Raw genomic sequence first — 21448 nt, forward strand, 5'->3', positions numbered from 1 at the left:
TTGAATATCGATATTCATTCTAACTCGAACATATTTCCCAATTGTCTTAGCTTCAGTATCCAACACATGCATAATAGTTCCAACCCTTTTCCCAATGGCTTGAACCATGGTTTGATTCCTTTGATAAAGAGGCAAGTCGTATATCCTGACCCATATAAAGCATTGGGATAAAGGTATTTCAGATGTTTTTTCATGTCCATAAATTCCAGCTAGTAGTATCAGACTGCGTTCAAAGGTCCACCGTCCATCTCTCAGAATTCGATCTCTCTCACGACACGATTTGAATTCACAAACAAACCGTCCATCTTCCCCTTTCTCAATCAGAAATCTATTTGTACGCCATTGTCCCTTTAAATCAGAGGCGAATATGCGGATGTTAAAGGGTTTAGGCGATAAGATTCTGCCAAAAACACACCATCGTCCAACCTGTGTGTTGTCTTCTACATTTTCTATTATATCTACCTCTCCTTCATTCAACGTAACTTTGCCTAGCAATTCCTCAATATTCGCTTCCATTATGAGCAGAAAAGAGAATTGGTAGACAAGAGATTACCTTACCGTGCGCAGTGAGAAGCCAAACCAGGAAAACCGGCAGAACAAAACAACCAGGAACGGCGGCAGGACGACCAAAGATGGCGGCGGTGAGTCTAACACACCATAGTCGGCTAGAGGGTAGCAAATGGGTGCACTAAGGCATGGTCGTTCTTTTTTTGTGGTAGGTACTTTTTAACATGAGACATTTTAGTACGGCTTAATAGACACCTAGCCCCCTAAACTTGTAATTTTTTTTCACCTGGCTCCCTCAATTTAGGGGACAACCTCTCAACCATCTCAACTCTCCAAAAACATCACATACAACCCCTTACACCCATATGTTCGGTCAAAATATTGACCCGTGTAGAAAACGCGCTTGACTATTGACCATACCAATGTCACGTGTCAATTTTTTATTAAAATTTTCCATTATGGCATAAGAATTTTGATCGAAATCCATCTCTGGTAGTTGCTCGCCGAGCACAATTGGGCTTGCTCGCCGAGCATGTCTCAATGGAAAAATTTAATAAAAAAAATGACACGTGGCATTGGTGTGGTCAACAGTCAAGCGCGTTTTCTACACGGGTCAATATTTTGACCGAACATAGGGGTGTAAGGGGCCGTATGTGATGTTTTTGGAGAGTTGAGGGGGTTGAGAGGTTGTCCCCTAAATTGAGGGGGCCATGTGAAAAAAAAGTTACAAGTTTAGAGGGTTGGATGTCTATTAAGCCTTGTAATACTAAGTTATACTCAAAGTTTTATTTAATTTTACACAAGAATGGTGTGAAATAAATCGAAAAACAAAATCTATCTCAAAGATGATGATTTTGGGACGCCGAGCTATGACATGTTTATTTCTCGGTCTCACGCCACCACTGCCACTCACTCTCAACCTGCGCCATAACTCTTCTTCCTTTCTCATTTCTTCTCGCTCCCTCTTCAGAATTGCCTCGGTGAGGATAAGCTCCTTTCTCTCTCTCACACTCTCTTTCGATCTGTTAACCTTTGGTGGATTACATTACTTATCTAACTGCCACGGACCTATTTGCTAGGGTTCTTCTATCTGTCCAATTTCCAATCGTGTAATTCGTTCCTTTTGTTCGAAATCCCGTGAATTGTGTATGGCCATGCAAAGCATTCAAAATCCAGATTCTATATCGTACCTCACGCAGAATGAGGCAGCTGAGATTGATGAGATTCTCATGGGCCCCCTAGGATTTAGCGTGGATCAGTTAATGGTCTCTGCGCACAAGTTTTATTCATTTCTCTTTATTGTTTTGCAATTGATTCCCTTCTTGCTCCACTATTGACTTTTCTGACTGCATTCCCAGGAATTGGCTGGTTTGAGCGTCGCTGTTTCCATAGCTGAGGTAATGCTCTAACTATTATTCTCGGATAAGGAACAAATTTAAGCCTAACTTTTTAGCAACTTATGAAATTTTGCAAATTTAACAGTAATCAATTTTATTTTATAGAAAATAAAAAAAATTGGTTTGAATTGTATTAAATGTGAATTGAGACCTTCCAAATATTGCTAACAAAATTGCAAAAATTGTTTTAAAATGCTAAAAAAACTATATGTGCTAAGTATAAGTTAATCACAAAACTTTTTTTTTTTTTGTCAAACTGTCGAAGTTATTTACTGTGTTATTAATATATTTATAAAAAAAACCAAAAAAAAAAAATAAATATATAAAACTGTTTCAATTTATCTATAAACTTGTTTGGAAAGTCGAACTGACAGTTAAATAATAGTTAAAACAATTTTTTTCAAATTTTCCATAGCACAGTACTAAAATTGATCTTACTTGGAAACTATTTCGGGCTAAATCTGCACTTCACTTGAAAAAGTTACTGTTAAATTTGACACTTATCCCATTATTCTTTTTTTTATTCTTCTCACCAATACTTTCTCTCTGATATTCGAAACTTAGCTTCATATTATAGCACTCTACCTGAGCTTATAATCTTCCAATGTTCAAAATACTAAGCAACTATGGTGCACGGAAATGCTTTTTCATTAGGGTTTCCACATTTCTGTTTCTTTTCGGTTTCCATTACTGTTTCATAGCTATGCTTTTATAGAATAATGTTTCTCGGTTTCGTTTCAGATTTCTTTTCTGTGTCCGTGCAACACAGCTAAGCACTTGTTCTGTTACATGATATTGCTTCTTGCTTCTCTATCATCACCACTAAACCTGTCTCGCTATCCAACTCATTCACCTAAGTTACCCAAGCTAACATTTTAGTATTCAGAAGTAGACTAAAGAACTCCAAAATATTGTTGCCGCTATTAAAAATGTAGCTAAATTTGTAGTTACAGTTGTCCTTGCATCGTTGGGTGATACATGGATTTAAACTAGTAAAAGCTTGAACGGTTGCATGTCTTGGAAATTTCTGATCCATAATAAGCACCTGATTGCAGTGCTATATGACACTCTGCATTGGTACCATTACAATTGCTTATGCCCTCATATAATTTAATTCAGTGTGAACTAAGACCCTAATTCAAGTTTCTTGTTTGAATCCTTTGGCAGGTTTATAAACCAAGTGAGTATAATCGTGTTCTTGCTGTATGCGGTCCAGGGAACAATGGTGGTGACGGTTTGGTTGCAGCTCGCCATCTGCATCACTTTGGATATAAACCACATATTTGTTATCCCAAGCGTACGCCAAAACCTCTTTATACTGGTTTGGTTACTCAGGTGAGAAGTGGCCCAAGTAAAAACATTCTTCAAGCATCACACAGTGTATTTTAATTTTTATCAGACTTTTATTTGATGTTAGTAATTTTGTAGCTGGAATCTCTATCAATCCCATTTTTAGAGGTGGAAAATCTACCTTCAGATCTGTCAAAGGAATTTGACATTGTACTTGATGCAATGTTTGGATTCTCCTTTCACGGTAATCACTTTTTAATATGTTATTTTGTTTTCTGTTTATTTATTTATTTTGCTGTTTGCTGTTTCTCAAGTTTATTGGTGCTGAAACTGAGTCTGTAATGTAGAAAGGAGAACTCAACATATCTTTGTTTTTTTTTTCATTTCCATGTGTGCATCAGTTCATCTTTGTACACATCTTGACAGCTTGTAAAGTTGCTGTTATCTTTTTCTTTTTTGGTAGCTATATAGTGTATCGATTGTTAGATTCAAATGTTCAAGGAGGGAAGTTTTTCATGCACTATAGGCATAGTTGTTAAAGGCGAGCCTCAGGCTAGGCTCAAGGTCCTCCGCCTAATAAGTCCTACGTGAGGCGTTGTTTGAAAGGCTCTTGCCTTGTGTGACTCGCTTGGGCTTTGCACTTCTCAAGTGCCCTTCGTGTTTTGATTAATGATTAAGTTGTTAATATTTTTTTCACTTCTCTCATTAGAATAGAAGGTTGATTAGTCTCAACCATTTATCCTATTTATTAGAGTTAAATCTAAACAGTTGATCTAAGTAAAAAAAGTATAAGAAGAGACTTCAAAATAGAAGGGAGGGAAGAAGAGTAAGAGACGTAAAAGAGAGGAGCTCCTTCTTCTTCAATGCGACACAAGAAACCAGCAGAGGCCTGCTGCAATTCTAGTATCTTAGTCTCTGTTGTCAACATTAATCTTGGTGTTCTTGGTGTTTTTAGCATTTAATATTATATTTTTATGTGGTTTTGTCTTGTTTGAGTGGTTATAAGTGTGTTTTCTAGTTCATCATAAATTGTGCCTTAAGTACTAATGGAGTATTAGTGACATTATTGTCAAATATTGATAATTAGATTTTGTATCTATTTTTTTATTTTTATTTTTATTTTTTGTTCCTTATGTTCATCAGACGCCCGCCTGAGCCTTGCGCCTAGACTTTAGGACTCTTAGCGCCTTAGTGCACCTATAGGGGCATTATTTTATAGAGCAATACTCCTTTTGTCCCAAAAGGATAGTCTAGTTTGAGATTTTACGTTGTTTAAAAGTAGTTAAGGTATAGTATGTGAATGCATATGATATGCTAATTCGTATGATTAAGCTAATTATGTGGTGTAACAGATGTGATATTTACATTTGTAAAGGTTAACACTCCCACTCAATCTGGTGGATAGATATTTATCATGCCCAACTCGTTACAATTATAGTGTACTCGAATCCCATTTAAAGCTTTAGTGAAGATATCTCCAAATTGCTCATCGGTTTTGTAGGCTATAGAAATTTGTTCTCTTCTAGCTTCTCATGAATAAAATGACAATCTATTTCAATATGCTTGGTACGTTCACAAATAACAGAGGGAGATGCAATATGAAGTGCTACTCCATAACTTTGCTGATTAGTGATCATGAATCCAAGTTCAGAGAGAGATGCCAAATCCAAATAATTGCACAAATCGATTTCGATACTCAGATTCTTCACTAGAGCGAGATACATGTTGCTTGCTTTTCCAAAAACAACTGAATTCCCTCCAACAAAAACACAATAGCCAGTTGTAGATCTCATGTCATCCTTGGATCCTACCAATAAACATTCCATCCTAGTGAATGAATCATAAAACATTCAATGAGTATAACTATCCTTCTAATGTGAGATACAAATTCGGAATCAAGAATTATTTTCTTTGGGAGAAAAGAAGTTCCTTTATTGCTTTTTGATATTTCAATTCCCAAGAAGTAATTTAGAGCTTCTAGATCTTTAGTATGAAATTAATCATGCAGAAAGGTTTTAAGAGATGATTCCTGAGATGTCACTCATAATAACAATATTGTCTACATAGACCACAAGAGTAATGATACCCAATCTAGAGTGTTTATAGAAAACAAATAATAATACTTGATGCAAGGTGTTTATAGACAATAAAATGATCACACTTGCACTTCTTCTTCTTGAACTTCTCGAACAACTTGACTAAAATTTTTAAACCATGCTTGAGGGCTTTATTTCAAGCCATAGAAGGATTTTTAGAGATGATAAACTTTGTCATACTCTCCATGAACAACAAACCTTGGTGGTTGCTCCATATAAACTTTTTCTTTTCTTTCTTGAAGATCCTCATGTAAGAAAGCAGTTTTGATATTCAACTAATGGCCATTCAGAACAAGCCGCCATCAAAATGAAGAGTCGAATAGAAGTATCTTAGAGCATAATCCTTTGCTACAAGACGAGCTTTTAAACAAGCTACATCACCGTCAAAATTGTCTTCATCGACATCCAACAAACTTCTTTCCAATAGGAATATTTACCAAATCCCAAGTACCATTAGCATCCAAAACATTTATGTCTTCCATCATTGCATTGCGCTAGTCAGGATGTGGTAAGGCATACGAAATTGATTTAGGAACAATAGTAGAACGAAGGGAAGCAACAAAAGAATGTGAAATAGAGGATAGTTTATCATACGAAACAAAAGCAGAAATAGGATAAATGCAAGATCCTTACCTTTACCTTTGTGAAGTGCAATAGTAAGTTCAGAATTATGTGGTCTTGTTTTAGAAGTTGGATCTTATGGAAAAACAGAGATTGTGACTAGACTAGCAGCACAAGTGTTATTCCGTCTCGAATACATGTGAAGAATATGCGGTTTAGATGTTTGTGCGGGCAAAGGTTGTGATGTTTGGGGGACTTGACCTTCCAACACACATCAACATCATTGCTTGTAATCAGTATGTTGGATGGTGTGGAAAGAAAGACACATTTTAAGGCTTTAGGGTCGAGTTAGTGACCTGTGTGGTCGAACATCCTTAACAAAGAAAGTACTCCCAAAAGAATTCTTGGTGATACAAGAAATCATGGTTTGTTAGGAAAGAGACTATTAAGAGTCTCACCCAATAAGATTGAGGAAGGCATTCGATTGATAAGAAAACATGCTGTCGAAACAGCGTCAACCCAAAATGATTTAGGAACATGTCTTTGAGGTATAAGGGCCCCAAGAAGATGACGATTTTGGTGTTCGGCTACACCATTTTGAGAGGGTGTAACAACACTAGAAGATTGGTGAAAAAAACCATTATGGAGTATGAAAGTTTGAAATGGTCCAGATTAGTATTCTTGAGCATTGTCACTTCTTAAAGTATGAAATGAAACATTAATTTGAATCTTAGTTTTATCACAAAATATAGTAAAGTGAGAAAATAATTCAGGACGATGTTTCATTAATAAAGCCAAATGATTAGGGATTAATCAACCACAAAAATCGTTGACGAACATTTCAGTTACGACATAATTTCTTGAAAAGAGGTGTTCCATTTGCTAGGGTGACATGTAAGCGAAAGGTTTTAGATAGTAGTGTTCACATGGACCCTGACTGGCCAAATGAATCCTAGGGTGGAGATTCAAAGCATTTAATAAGTCTAGATCTAACTGTGAATGACCAAATTTAGTTATTCAAGGTCCATGTGAACACTATTGAGTTTTTAGATAGAGAAGAGAAAATATTAGGATTTACCTGCCAATATGATTTATGGCACCAGAATCAATTATCCATTTTGAAGATGGTGAAATCTTCTCTCATTGGCTTAGTTGAGTTACCTGATGTCAAGTGTTGATCCTGATTTAGTATTGAAGTAGAACTTTAGAAGGACAGAGATAAGGAATATAGGAAGAAAGAGAGAAATGAGGAAGCAAATTCATAGATAATTCATTAGGTAAATTTTGAGGTACATGGCAGGGCCTCATATAGCAGATAGTACTGCTGAAGTGTCCCGGTAGTATAATACAACTGTGATAACAACTAGAGTTCCTAACAACTCACTAACTGCCAAAATTGGCTAACAAACTGCAATGAATACAAAAAGGCATATTGCTAAAATAACAATAGCTAGGATAATTAACATTTCAACTGAATAGCTAATAACTGAAATAACTAATAACTGATAGAATTCAGTGAACTGATAAGCTATCATAGAGTTATCATCCCAAGTGATGTCGACTCGAGGCATTCCACAAAAGTGGCTGATGGCATTAATAAAGCTGCGACACAAAAGTATCTCCCACTATGGTATTTTTGGTATTGATGACCTTTGAAGGTTGGAGGACAAATTCCCCAGTAGAAGTGGGAGGTAAGGTAGTAAGCACATGCAATGAAGATGGGGTTGTTTCTTAAGTAAGGAGACATGGAAGCCATTACGAATTCTACAAGTAGGTGGCAACCGAAGCTTATAGGCTACTTTACCAACTTTTTCCAATATTTGTAAAGGCCCATGGTAACGTGCAGACAATTTGAGAGAGCTGTGAAGTGCTAAGGTTTGTAGTTTAAGGAAAACCTAGTCCGTAATTGTAAATTCTCGACCAGTTCTGTGCTTGTCCGTGTTTTGCTTCATGTGATTTTGAGCAGAAGTTAAACATTCCTTAAGATAGGTAGTCATATGGCACGTTTCTGGAGAGCTTCTTCAACTGCAGCTACACTTGTAGTGATGAGGTAGAATAGGGAGTTGTAGTGCTTCCCCATAGAGGGCTTGAAATAAGCTCATTTTTATTGCATTGTGGTAGGAATAGTTATACAAAAACTCTGCTAGGCTCAACCAGGTGGACCACTTCTTGGGGGTAAGGAAACACATGCTTCGCAAGTAAGTAGTTTTCAAGGCATTGGTAGCTGTTCAGACTAACCATTGGTTTGAGGTGATAAACACTCTATAATGCAGGGAGGTGCCTAGCAGTTTCATAAAATCTCTCTAAATTGTGAAGATGCGGTCTCTATCAGACACAATGGTTCTAGGCATCCCGTGAAGTTTGAAAACATTATCAACAAAAGCCTGTGCCATATGAATGGATGAGACATAGGAATGAAGTGTCCCACTTTGGAAAATCTGTCAATAACCACCAGGATATTGTCAAATCCTGAAGATTTGGGTAGTTTCTCGATAAAGTATATGGCGATATCCTTCCAAGCACCATAAGGAACAAGTGAAATGCTTTGCATCTTTGGCAGGTGTCACAAGCTGCCACAAAGCTTAGATATGTTAGGCTAGTAAAATGCTTGTTGAAGGCGAGTAAGCGTGCCTTTAATACCAGAATGACCTTATAGTGAAAGAGAATAATCTTATTTCTTCTTTTAGAATCATACAAGTATTATACAATTGTCTATAAGCTAAACAAGGAAAGCTAATGAACGAATGCCTGATTAAGCTAATTATGTGCTGTAACATATATACTATTTACATTTTTATGGCAACAATAAATAAAAACAATTCACAATGGCTTGTTGAGAAACTAAAAAATTAACTATAATCTAAAAAAGAAAACTGGAAGATAATTTGGGATGGATCAAAATAGAAATATGGACTATCTTTGTGGGACTTGGGAGTCCATGTCAACATTCCAGACTTTCCAGTTGATTTTTCTTCCAAAAAGAAGAAAAAGAAAACTCAGTCGATGTAAGAATGAAAGTATGCTGACTTTTAAGAGAGAAAAATAGCATTTACTAGTTACAATCCGGAGACGATAAGAGTTCTTTTAATGGTTTAGATTATATGTTCCTAGCTAACACTTATTATTTACCTTATGAGAAACTCTTTGCTTGATGAGTGTAAATTCTCTACAATATGAAAAATTTATTTCTGAAACCTTCTCTTTTTCCTTTTCTAATAATCTTTGCATTTTGAAATATTATAGGTGCCCCTAGACCACCATTTGATAATTTAATCCAACAGTTGGTTCAGTTGCATAATTGTGTTCAGAATCAGTCCCCAGTTATTGTTTCTGTAGATATTCCATCTGGATGGCATGTTGAAGAAGGTGATGTTGGCGGTGAAGGAATTAAACCTGACTTGTTGGTACGGTTTGAATGTCGGTTTATCTTTTTCCCATCTCAAAATTCTGAAACTAAGTTTCTAACTTTTCACAACCTTTATGAATTCTAGACAGTTGTATGTGCCCCTAGTGGGTGAATTACACTGTTAATGTGATAATAGTATTCTGTAGGTTTCTTTGACTGCTCCAAAGTTGTGTGCAAAGAAATTTTCTGGTCCACACCACTTTTTAGGTGGTAGATTTGTCCCTCCATCTATTGTGGAGAAGTATAACCTGCATCTTCCTCTATATTCTGGAACTTCTATGTGTGTTCGAATTGGAAAGCCTCCACAAATTGATATATCAACTCTGAGAGAGAACTATATTTCTCCTGAATTCCTTGAGGAGCAGGTGGAGCCTAACCCCATTGACCAGGTCTGTATTGGATTATTAATGGTATTGATGGTAATTCACGTTTTTTTCCATGCTGAAAAATGACAGTGGCTATAATTTTACTATTGGCAATCTCATTTGGTGTAGATCAGCAGATATACACTGTTAAATAACTTTTTTTTTCTTTCACAATAAATTATACATTCAATGTACTGCATCAGAATTAAACGATTTGGCAATCTTGCAGTTCCGCAAATGGTTTGATGATGCCGTGGCTGCTGCACTGAAGGAGCCAAATGCTATGGCTTTGTCAACAGTTGGAAAGGATGGAAAACCGTAAGTTCTTGTTCAGTGGTTGACAGTCATTCTTTTAGTAGCATCATATCCTTCCAGATTGAAGGGTTATTCATTTACATGGACCAAATGAAAGTGCTAGTAGAAGAATTATTTCTATTTTGCAAATAGAAGAATTATTCTATGAAAGTGCATCTGTCTGTGAGCAAATTAAGAAAACTTTATGCAAACTTGATGCAGGAATTTGTGTAAACTAAAATATATTGTACATATTTGAAACGCTTCAGTTTTCTACTTCCATTAATTTTCTTAGATCAATATATTTAATACTTGGTATTTTGTGGCGGCTTTAAGGCCTTGTAACTGAAAGAAAATCAGTTTTCTTGCCCCTTCAGAATTCCAAACTTTCTACATGGGTTCAAAGAAGTGAAGTCTGAAGAGAAATTTAATTTGGTTTTTGCTTACAACGTTTTTCTTAACTGGATTCTCCTATTGCATGCCTTTGCTAAGTCTGCAAAATATAATATGAAATGCATCTTATCAAAGATAAAAAAGCGCCTGAAACATGATGAGATCTTGAAACCTCCTCCATTCCTCTTCTAGTGCCTGGAACGGAACAAATTTGATAAAAACGGCTAAAGATACAACTTAGGGATGTGAATGGAGTCAACCCTTCAAAATAATACGGTAATACCATGTTTGAATGTGGTGATGATGTGTAAGAGTATTGTCTGTTGCATCTTGAAATTTCTCCATAGATCAATTACATTCACTCTGTTCAACAATGAAGTCAATTTGGTGCAAAATGCATAAACATAGCCCTCGTAATTGGGAATATTTTGCTTGTTCAACAATCTAAATGATAGAGGTATGATAAAAGTTTCTTATCAAAGTGTAAACAATGTCACGTTTTTGAACTTTGAACCAACGTCACAACATGGTTGTAAGGCTATCTTTTCATCATATCTATGTCTTTTCATCATTTCTGACTTTCTATTAAAGCATCAGCGCATTAAATGACACTTTCAGGCTTTAGCATATCCAGATCTCTGCTTATTTTGAAGACAGATTCTTTAACAAAGTTTTCTCACTGGTAATTCTATGTGTAGGTAGTAAACCATCCATTCATTCTCTTTTGTCTAGGATTCAATATTGGCTTTTAGGAATTTACTAGATGAACTGAGGTGTTCGTTATCAGAAAATCAATTACTTTTCAGCTAGATTTTGCAATCTTTACTTTTTGTTTGATTATCTTGTGGAATTGCTATATATGTGTTTGTCTTTTGACCTTTTGGTTGTTATTCAAGTTGTGCATTATGTGGCAGTAGAGCTAGTTCACCTCATAATAATTCATTCTATGTTACTTTCTGCTCCAGCTCATCAAGAATGGTATTGTTGAAAGGAGTTGATCAGGATGGATTTGTCTGGTTAGTATTATTCTACTATTTTCATGGCCAAAATGAGAATAATATTGGTTTATAGAGCTACTTGTGCAGGTTTTTATTCTTGCTGCTATGTTTACATTTTTCAGGTACACCAATTATGAGAGTCGAAAGGCTCATGACTTGTCTGAAAATCCCCATGCATCACTTCTTTTCTACTGGGATGGTCTTAATCGCCAGGTGTTGCATATTTGTCATTTTGACATTAGCTTGAGCTTCTTTAGTTTCCTTGTTCTCTTCTCTCATTTTCCCTGTCTGCATGTGTTAAGATTTCAGATCATTTAATAGATGCAGGATCATCACAAGACTTCTCTCCTTTCTTATGTTCTTGTTCTATTTTATCTTCTTGTTAAAATTATGCAAAGCAACCACAATAATGTAAGTAGATATTTGATCTTTGACCATATGGATAACCATAATCCTTCTTCCTTTGTGTGGGAATTTGGCAAAAAAACAAATTTTGTGCATTCCGAAACAAGGATTTAAGTGCCTGTTTGAAATCAGTATCTGGAAGTAATGCTAGATGAATTTGTCTGATGGTTTTTAATTTTTTGTTGTCAATTCTCCTCCGCCCCACGGCTCAACCCTTACCATCAAAATTTGCCAAGCCCCCTCAATGGTTTTGGTCATCATTCGAACGGTGCAATACTGTACCCTTAGCTTTGTTGTGCTTTTTGTTCATTGATTACATGGATAAAAGTTACTATTTAGCTTAATACACACGAAAAATGAGTTTTTATTCTGATAGGTCTGATAGTTCGACGTTTGATTTGGATAGCATTCCATTGTTGAGGAAGAATCATTAAGGGCCTGTTTGGTTCACCTGTTCCTGTGCTGCTGATAGATAGATAGTAGATATCAGTTGATTTTTCTACTAATTGTTTCAAAATTTTACCAAACACTTTTTTTTCTCTAAGTTGATGCTTATAGTGTCACTTTTGGTCTATGCTCCATGCTTGACAGCATAGCAGCAACAATAAAATGGTAACCTCATTTGATTTTCACAAGATACTAATTTTAGAGTTTCGTGAGTTGTAAGATATGTGAATTGACTTCATTTGGAGGTTGCAAGGAGAATAGAAGTCAGAAAGTTGTACCTTGAATTTCATTATAATTATACTTGACCTACAGGCTTTACTATTTGCATTGTTTCAAAGCACCAAAATCATGTTCTCTTTGTGTTACAAAAGTAGTTTAGGAATGTTGTGCTTTCGTGATCATTTAGGACTAAGCAGTTGGTCATTTAATTAATTGCAACTGTAAGGTAAGGGTAGAAGGAGCTGTGGAGAAAGTGTCAGATGAGGAATCTGAGCAATACTTCCATACCCGCCCTCGGGGAAGTCAAATTGGAGCAATTGTCAGCAAACAGGTACTTTTTAATTTATCAAATCACATATGATATCTTAAATTAAGTTTTTGAGGCCTATTTCATCAATCCTTTCTTCAGAGTACAATAGTCCCTGGAAGGCATTTTCTACACCAGCAATATAGAGACTTAGAGAAACAGTTCTCCAATATGTACGTTGTACTTCCCCTTTTTGAGAAAAAATGTGATGTCACATGGTTCATTGTCCTCTAGATGAAGCATCCCCAGCTGAGATTTATGATAAACCTCTTAAGAAATGTCTTGTGCATTTTAAGTAATAAAGGATTTCTGTTCTTTTCTTTCTCCATTCTTTTTCATTTGTGAAGTATGTCTTCTTGCCTACTCGGGAGAAGCATTAATAAAATCTCTATTGTCCTTCCTTTTGAGTGCAGAAGTTTGATCCCAAAACCTGAACACTGGGGAGGATACAGGCTTAAACCAGAAAGTTTTGAGTTTTGGCAAGGACAGAAGTCGCGATTGCATGACAGGTATTTACTTTATTTTTGTTATGCTTTGCTTTAATGTTTGTGTGTACTGCAAGAGAATTGAATGGAATGGCTTTGTGTCAATTTCCAAACTGTAGGATTAACCATTCAGGTTGGTTGGATTCACCTATGGATAGGGGTGTTCATGGATCAATCCAATAGTTATTGGATAAAAAAACCTAACCAATCCAATTAAGGAATGAATTCATGGATTGGTTGTAAATAACCAATCCAATCCATAAAAAATGACTGTATTTTATAATAGTGTCTGAAATTGATCCAATTTATCAACGTTAGGGGTAAAATTGCTCTTGGCTACAAACATTAGGGGTAAAATTGCACCATTTTAGACGTTAGGGGTAAAATTGCTCCTGACCCAAAACATTAAAGGTATTTTTGCACCTTAACCCTTATTTTAATTAGGTTAAGTAATTTAATTTATTTATTTTCAATTAATATAAAATCTGATTTTTTAATGTCTTCAATTTTAATTTTATTATATTTAATTTTTCATATAGGCTATGGATGTCTTCTAGATCTTCGTATTTTCTGTTTCTTGGCTGTGTCACATCTATGTACTAACTTATACTCCATCCTAAGGGCGAGGACTCACATTCGGTTACTAACCAAACCGAACTGTCGATTAACTGAACTGCAATATACACTATTTCAGAAACCAAACTGAAACGAATATTATTAAACTAAAAAAATTCGGTTCCGTTTGGTTTTGTTACCAACCGAAATGTTTAAAATTCTAATGTAAATGTTTAAAATTACAAATGTTTATATAAGAAATTATATTTATGAAAAAAAACATTATATCTCTTCTAAATTTGAATTTCATTGAAGTTGAACATTGATTTATCATTTTCAAAACCTAATACACTTGTACATACATTTCGGTATATTGAATATAAAATAAGATTATAATTTATTTATTTATATATAAATTTTGGACCGGTTTCGGTTAAACCGATACTTTTTACGGAATAACCGATTACCAAACTATGCCTAAATGAAAACTGAACGGAATCAAAGAATAAAAATAAGGGAAAATTACAAAATTTGGCCAAATTGGAGGCTCATTACATATTCAAATCCATTACAAAACACATTACATATAACAGGAATGAAACGACGTAGTTTTGGTGGTGTAGGGACGTGGTGGCATTTTGGTAAATAACTTGCACCACCTTTAATTAAAGATTAAATGAGAAAATGGGAAAAGAGGGACTCGAACCTAGGACTAGGCGTATAGGGAGCGGAGTGCGTGTGTACTACTGCTGGGACACTTGCTTTAATTTGTCATTATACAATTCTTTTATTTATATATTATTAAGTGCCTCTGATGCTAAAAAAATCCAATACTATGTTTTTTAAATAAAAATACACTTGCTTTAGTTTGTTTATTATACAATTCTTTTATTTATATATTATTAAGTGCATTTGATGCTAAAAAAAATCTAATACTATATTTTTTAAATAAAAATATATTATATATTTTAATAAAATCATATAAATATTTTTAGAACATACGATTTATTTAGAACTTATGACATGAAATTTAGAACATATGTTTTAATTTTTAGAACATAAACTATAAAGTTTAGAATATACGATATATTTTTTAAAACATACATTAGAACCTATATTTTAACTTTTAGAACACGAACTATGAAGTTTAGAACGTACGACATATTTTTTAGAACATACGTTAAATTATATATTTTAATTTTTGGAACACAAACTAAAAAGTTTAGAACATACATTATGTTTTTTAGAACATGCGTTACGTTTTTTCGAACATGAGCTATAAATTATATTATAGAACAAATGCAAAAATGATCGAGATATTTACCGATTTTTTTAAACATTATACTTAATTTTTAGAACACAAATTATAAAGTTTAGAACTCAGTCATTTTTAAGGCCCATTCTGCTAATCGGCCTGATGTTTCTAGCCTCTGCAGCACCTTGCGGAGCGGGGCCTGTCCTCGGACAACTATAGTTTAGCTTTAGACGTAGTGCCTAAGTGTTTGCGAATCTATGACCACTCTCTATGCTAGTTTTTCTAATTTTGGATAGTGGGTTTCTATATATCTAAAGACTCGACTGGCTTAGTATACAAGGAACTGCTCTGAACCTTTTCTCAAACGAGGACCATGCCTAGTGATTCGTTTGCCACCCTTATTTATAGGTATAACGTTTCTCCCGGGACCAACCAACTGAGAAGAGCCAGGGGGTGGGGGAGGTTAAGAATTCTTTGAGTTTGTCGAAAGACGTTTGACATTCGGTCGTCGAGCTGGAGTCCTTTGCTCCCTTTAGGCTTTTGTAGAATGGCATGCATCGTTTTGCCGAACAGGAGATGAATCTCCCTAAAGCGTTTATTTTCCCATTCAGGTTTTGGACGTCGTTGACCCTCGGGAAGGGGGAGGTGTGCCGTGTCTATTATTGCCATAATTTTATCCGGGTTGGCCTTGATTTCTCTTTAGGATATCATGAAGCCCTAAGAACTTGCCCGAGCTTACGCCGAACGTGCATTTGTCCGGGTTGAGTTTCAGGTCCTCTCTTAGGGTTTTGAAGACTGCTTCAAGGTCGGTGATGTGTTGCTCGATCGTTTTGCTTTTCACGATCATGTCGTCAACATATATCTCAATTTTTTCCCCAATCATGCCCTCGAATATTTTGTTGACGAGCCTCTAGTAGGTGGCACCTGCATTTTTTAGTTCCAATGGCATGACTTTGTAGCAGTACATACCTTTGTTCGTTATGAAACTTGTGCTTTCCTTGTCGAGCAGGTTCATTTGTATCCGACTACGGCGTTGAGTAGTGAGTAAATGGTGTAAGCCGCTGTGGAATCTATGAGCATGTCGATGCGGGAAGTGCATAGGAGTCTTTCGGGCAAGCCTTGTTTAGATATATGAAATCAACGCATTGTCTCCATTTTCCGTTTGCTTTCTTGACGAGAACCACATTCGCTAGCAAGGTAGGTAAATGACTTTCTTGATGTGCCTGCTATCCAACAATTTCTTCACTTCAGTCTGGACAATCTTTTGCCTTTCGGGGCCATGATTTCGCTTCTTTTGCTTGATTGCTTTGATGTTTAAGGAGTATGTCATTATATCGGGAGGTATTCCCGTGACATCTACAGGGCTCCAGGCGAACGTCGTGATATTTTCTTTTAAGGCTCAGATGAGTTCCTCTTTTGCCGGAGAAGGGATTTTTGTTGAGATCGACACTGTCTTTCCTTCTTCCAGGCAGACGGGCTCGAAGCCCCTACTGGCTCTAATCTGTTGGGCTCTTCCTCGATGGGATCGACTTTTGTCAGCTTCATCTCTAGCGATACCATGTACGCATGCTAAGCTATCATTTGGTTTTCTTGCGCGATGGCCGTTCCTTCGGAGGTGGGGATCTGCCATGCTAGATGTCACATGGATAGTGTGCCCCCCGAGTCAGATAACAAGGGTCGACCGATAACTACGTTGTATGGTACTCTCGAGTTTGTGACCAGGAATTGCGCTTCTAACTGCCACGTGACCTTGGAGTCCCCAATTTTATTTTTCAAGGTTATGCTACCCAATAAGGAGGACTGAGTGTCCGGTGATTCCTATGAGGGGGCCTTTGTAGGAGTTAACCTGTTGGGCTCGAGGCGCAGTGCTTCGTAGGCTTTCTTTGTGATGATATTGGCCGAACTTCCCATGTCTACTATCGTCGTGCGAGCCTTAAAGTTTCGGTTCGGATCTCAATTACTAGTGCATCGACGTGTCTCCGCCGGTAAATTCAGTATTCAATGAGAAGTTTATCTGTTTGTCGGTCCCTATTGTCTCGGGGGACCTTCTTCTTTTGGATGCGTGCCTTGTTGTCAGGCTGTCGGAGACGACGTTGATGACACCATGTGGGTCTTGCTCTAATGGCTTTCCCAGGATGTTGAACCTCACCTGACTTTCTTCAGGAAGTGATCTAGCTGTCCCTCGGTTGCCAGCTTTTCCAGTTCGAAGGCGAGTTGTATGCAGTCATTCGTGTCAGACCCTCGCAATTGTGGAAGTTGCAGTGCGCACCGTCGTTGTGCAAAGGTGATTTCTTCATCCTGAGAGGATAGGTGATGTATACCCTATTTTTCTTTACCTAGTAGAGGATGTCTTCTGGGGGAGCATTTAGGGAGATCGGTGGCCTCTCTAGGTGTTCTATTGGCTTCTTCCTCTCCTGGTCCCTTTCGCTCTTCTTCGGTCTGTTTGTGGTGACTTTCTCATTCAGTAAAGGGTTTAGCATGTGGGCTTCCCACCTGTAGAAGTCTTTGGCCCGAAACATCAGATCTTTGAAGGTCTAGGGTCGATTGATGGTTAGGTCCCGAGATAGCTTTTGGTGAGGCAATTAGTTGCCATGGTTCTGACCGCCCCTTCACCTTTCAATACCTTGATCTGGATGGCCTTCTGTTAGAATCTTTTCTCATAGTCCTAGAGTTCCCTTCTCGTGTTAAACCAAGTGGTTGAGATCCTGCATAGTCTTGCTTTCAAGGATGGATGTGATGAAGTGATTGGCGAAGAGCTTAGACATTTGCTTAAAGTTGGTGATGGTCTCGGTCCTAAAGACTCATACCAGTAGGAGGCAGCGCTTTTTTCGGTGGTAAAGAATAGGCGACACATCACATCGTCCACTACCGTGGTAGTGTCTATAGCTCGCCTAAAGTTCTTCACATGAATATTCGGGTCAGTTTTCCAATCATACTCCTTCAGTAGTGGGTATTGGAACCCTCGGGTCATTGGTTCGCTCATGATTTTCTTACGCAAAGATATTTTACTTCTGTGATGTCAGGATGTTCAGCGTCAATCCCTGCATTGGGAATGGTGCTCCTGAGCTTGGCAAGCTCTTATTGCATTACCTTGAATTTAGCCTCAACATCTTTGTCTTTGATCGAGAGATCCCTTTCTTTCGGTACCCAACACTCTCGGGTTCGAGGCTTGGCCGCTCTTTCTTAGCTGATTGATCAGGATTCCACTGATTAATGACGAGTCCTTCTAAGGTTGGAGTTTGGTGTCCTCCTGTTTGGGGAGGGTTGTCTTCCTTCTCTTGCCTGGACCGATCTCATGGGGATTGATCCATTTCTCCTATGTTGCGCGGAGTAGGAGCCTGGATCCGGTGGCGCTGTACTGGAGACACTCCTTTCCCTTTGGATTGGGTGTCCAGATTTTTCCTCGGTTCCTCTGAGAACCGTCAATCTGTTCGGCGGTAGCAGCTTCGGACAATGTGGTGTACGGTCAAGCAGTTGATGTCTTCATGTTTGTTCACATACATGAACGTTTCTTCTGCTATCACCGGTTTCTCTTTCACGTCGCCATTTGGAGGGCGTGCTCTTGCCTCATGATGCTAACAACCTCCTGGACCGAGTCAAGGTTTTATGCCAGGCACTTTGAGATCACGCCCAATAGCCTTTATTGTTGGGGCTCTAGGGCTTCTCCTTCTTCCACCATTTACAGGATTGGGTCGTTATTGACTCGATGATTCTGGTATGCTTCCTCAATGTTTCTCTAGATCTCCGTTGTAGGAAGTGCACTGGTGGAAAGGATTTCGATAGAACTGCTTAAAGGAGTCATCGTTGTATCGGTCTACGCTCAACGAACCAATTTGACGTGGTTGGATCTTGTAAGTCCACGTATCAATCTGCAACTGTATAGAAACAAGGCCAAATGGGGCCGGTTTGCACGTGAACCCGCTCTAATGCCTAAGTTAGTTCATGGAGAAGACTGGAGGATGATCACAAGCAGTAATTTGAAGTTATAATGTAAAATGTGTTATGAACCTGTTTACTTCGAGCTGAGCTTACTTTATTTATACTGATGTTGAGTTGTAGAAGTCGGTTATGGATCGTGGAGCAGGATGGGCCACGTATTTCCTGTTGATAAGAGAGAGTGAGCCCAAATATCGGGGCCTGATATCCCTCACGGCCATTTGGCCCGTGATTTTCGGAATCGAGAGTGTTATGGAAATGGTTGGATTTTGGATTGGGTCTTGCGATGTCTCCCAAATCAAGCTTTTAATACATCATGGTTTGGCTGTGTTTTATATGAGAAGCTACATATTCTATTTTCTAGAGGGTAGATTCGGTGTCTGTAGTTCCACGTGGCAAGTTTATATTTGCATAATGTTTGTATATATTGGTGTAGGTTGAGAAGAAAAGGGAATTTAAATTTATGGGCTTCACTTATTTAGTGGGTTTTTTTTTTTTTTTCTTGCGGGGTTGAGTTTATGCTCGGTTCATTTGTCTTTGATCCCTGTAGTTGTTTTTTCTTTAATACTCTTGTTCTTTACTTTGAGAAATCTATCAATAGACTTCGTATCTCTTCGTATTTCTTGTGTGTGGTTTGTTCCTATCAGCGCTCTAAATTACAAACAAATTTCCTTGTATAAAACTTGGGTCCCGTTTGTTTGCCGGAAAATATTGTGATATTTTTCTGATTTTCCGGTGTTTTGTTTGTTTACGAAAATAACTGAACGGAAAATTAAAGGTTAGTCAACATGAAATATATATAAAAAAAAGTAAAAAACATTTTCCTAAACCTTTTGCAAACTAACTTCATTTGTTCTTCCTCTTTTGAAAACGACCACTATCCACCATTTCTTCCCGTTTTCCGATATTGTAGCGAAACATCAGAAAATATTTTATTTTCCAACAAAAAAAAGTTCTCTTGCCCAATATTTTCTGGTAAACAAATGGAACCTTAGTTGAAGTCTTATCTTCCTAAATATACTTTTATTTATTATGCGTAGTAATTAAAGAACTATATCAAATTAACTTGAAACTGTACAGAGATGATCAATCCAATAGAAATGCAAATGTTATTGAAAATTATACTACATTAATACTAAGTTATCTTAACTATATTTTCTTAAACCACGCGAAGGTTTATTAATCACAATGATCACCATCTCTATGCATTCCATTTTCTTTCATTAGCAACCAAACAATGTCATTTTTTATGGATTTTGGGTGGGTTTGTTTTGAATAGTGTTCAGAACCTATGGATTTTGACCAAGATCTTGGTATAAATTTCTTTTATTCATAGTGTGGAATAGACAAATGGGGAATTTAATTTTTACTAGAAGCATTAGATTCATAATTCACAGAGAAGAGAAGAGAAGAGAAGAGTATCTTTGCTTGTCATGGTGTGTAAAAGTAACTTATTTTCACTATTCAATGGTTGGGAAGTGTTTTGAGTAGAATGAGTTGGGCCGATTATGTGAAGCTTGCTTTGCAGGTTGCAATACATTCCTGAAGAGATGAATGAGAAAAAAGTATGGAAAGTTGTGCGGTTGGCTCCATGACTAGTATTTTCAGCTTCATCGTTGTGAAGTTCATTAGTCATGGTATTTTACTCTCTGCTGCTATGACACGTGTTAAGATTTTCTGTTTGATATGTAGTATAGATGTTTAATGCTGACTGTCTCTCTATTCTATATGTATATGTTGAGTTAGCAGCTGCATTCCAGGTGTCTTTTGGGCTTGAGGAGTAATGAATTTCAATCAATACATTTTGAGGGAAAGCTTGGTTGGATTGACAAGAATATGATATTTAAGTGTTGATTTCAATAGCACAAGTTCAGTGTTGGTTGTGTTAAAATTTCTGTTGCAACTAATACTGCCTTACGGTTATGAATGAAAATAACGAATGATTAGTAACTGCCAATTGGCAGTTGCTTCTGCTATTGTTAATTGGCGTAAGTTAGCAAGTAATACAATGAGAGAGGGATTGCAAAAGTATAAATTCTATTATTGTAAGAGATGTACAGTTTCTTTTTATACATCATTAACTGAAATCCTACAAATGCGCGCGTCTAAGGATTAGCATTAGCTATGGCAATTTAAACAATTTTAAATACTACTTTCTTTTTATTCTCTCTTACAATATTTTTCTTGATTATTATTATTATTTTGAAGTTAGATCACGTTTCATTCTCTCTTTCTCCTCTTCTCTTTGATAGGGACTTATGTATATTATTTGGAAAAGATATTCTTTTAATTAGATATAATTTTGTTGTACCAGTATATCTTGTAAACTCTTATTTATTTATAATGTTTCAAATAATCAAACAATTTACTGAGAATAATTAGAGGCATACTTGTTAGATCCGGATCGAACTGGCTGAGCCAAACCGGTTTAATTGGAACAGGTCATGTTTTCGGGCCCGCGGTGGTTTGGTTTCTTCTTCTTTGAAAACCGGTGAGAATGCTTGAATTAGCTGGGTTAATCGTGAATCGGTT

The 21448-nt window shown here is 36.8% G+C and overlaps 1 protein-coding gene across 6 annotated transcripts; it reads left to right on the top strand.

Moving 5' to 3' along the window:
• Positions 1–1323: 1323 nt before the first annotated feature.
• On the top strand, positions 1324–21068 carry LOC136205504 (pyridoxine/pyridoxamine 5'-phosphate oxidase 1, chloroplastic). Of its 6 annotated transcripts, none has more exons than XM_065996125.1 (15): positions 1324–1487; positions 1587–1772; positions 1866–1904; positions 3072–3239; positions 3333–3438; positions 9095–9255; positions 9404–9646; positions 9852–9940; positions 11275–11325; positions 11430–11520; positions 12605–12709; positions 12788–12858; positions 13099–13194; positions 20433–20553; positions 20659–21068. In XM_065996125.1, the coding sequence occupies exons 1-14, from the start codon at positions 1353–1355 to the stop codon at positions 20509–20511; spliced, it is 1620 nt and encodes a 539-aa protein (XP_065852197.1). In that variant the 5' UTR covers positions 1324–1352; the 3' UTR covers positions 20512–20553; positions 20659–21068. The 6 variants fall into 6 exon arrangements, with proteins under 6 accessions (XP_065852197.1, XP_065852195.1, XP_065852196.1 ...); XM_065996123.1 differs by having other exon boundaries at positions 20663–21068; XM_065996124.1 differs by having other exon boundaries at positions 20666–21068.
• Positions 21069–21448: the final 380 nt, after the last annotated feature.

Source organism: Euphorbia lathyris, chromosome 9 (assembly GCF_963576675.1).
Source record: "Euphorbia lathyris chromosome 9, ddEupLath1.1, whole genome shotgun sequence".
Taxonomy (NCBI): domain Eukaryota; kingdom Viridiplantae; phylum Streptophyta; class Magnoliopsida; order Malpighiales; family Euphorbiaceae; genus Euphorbia; species Euphorbia lathyris.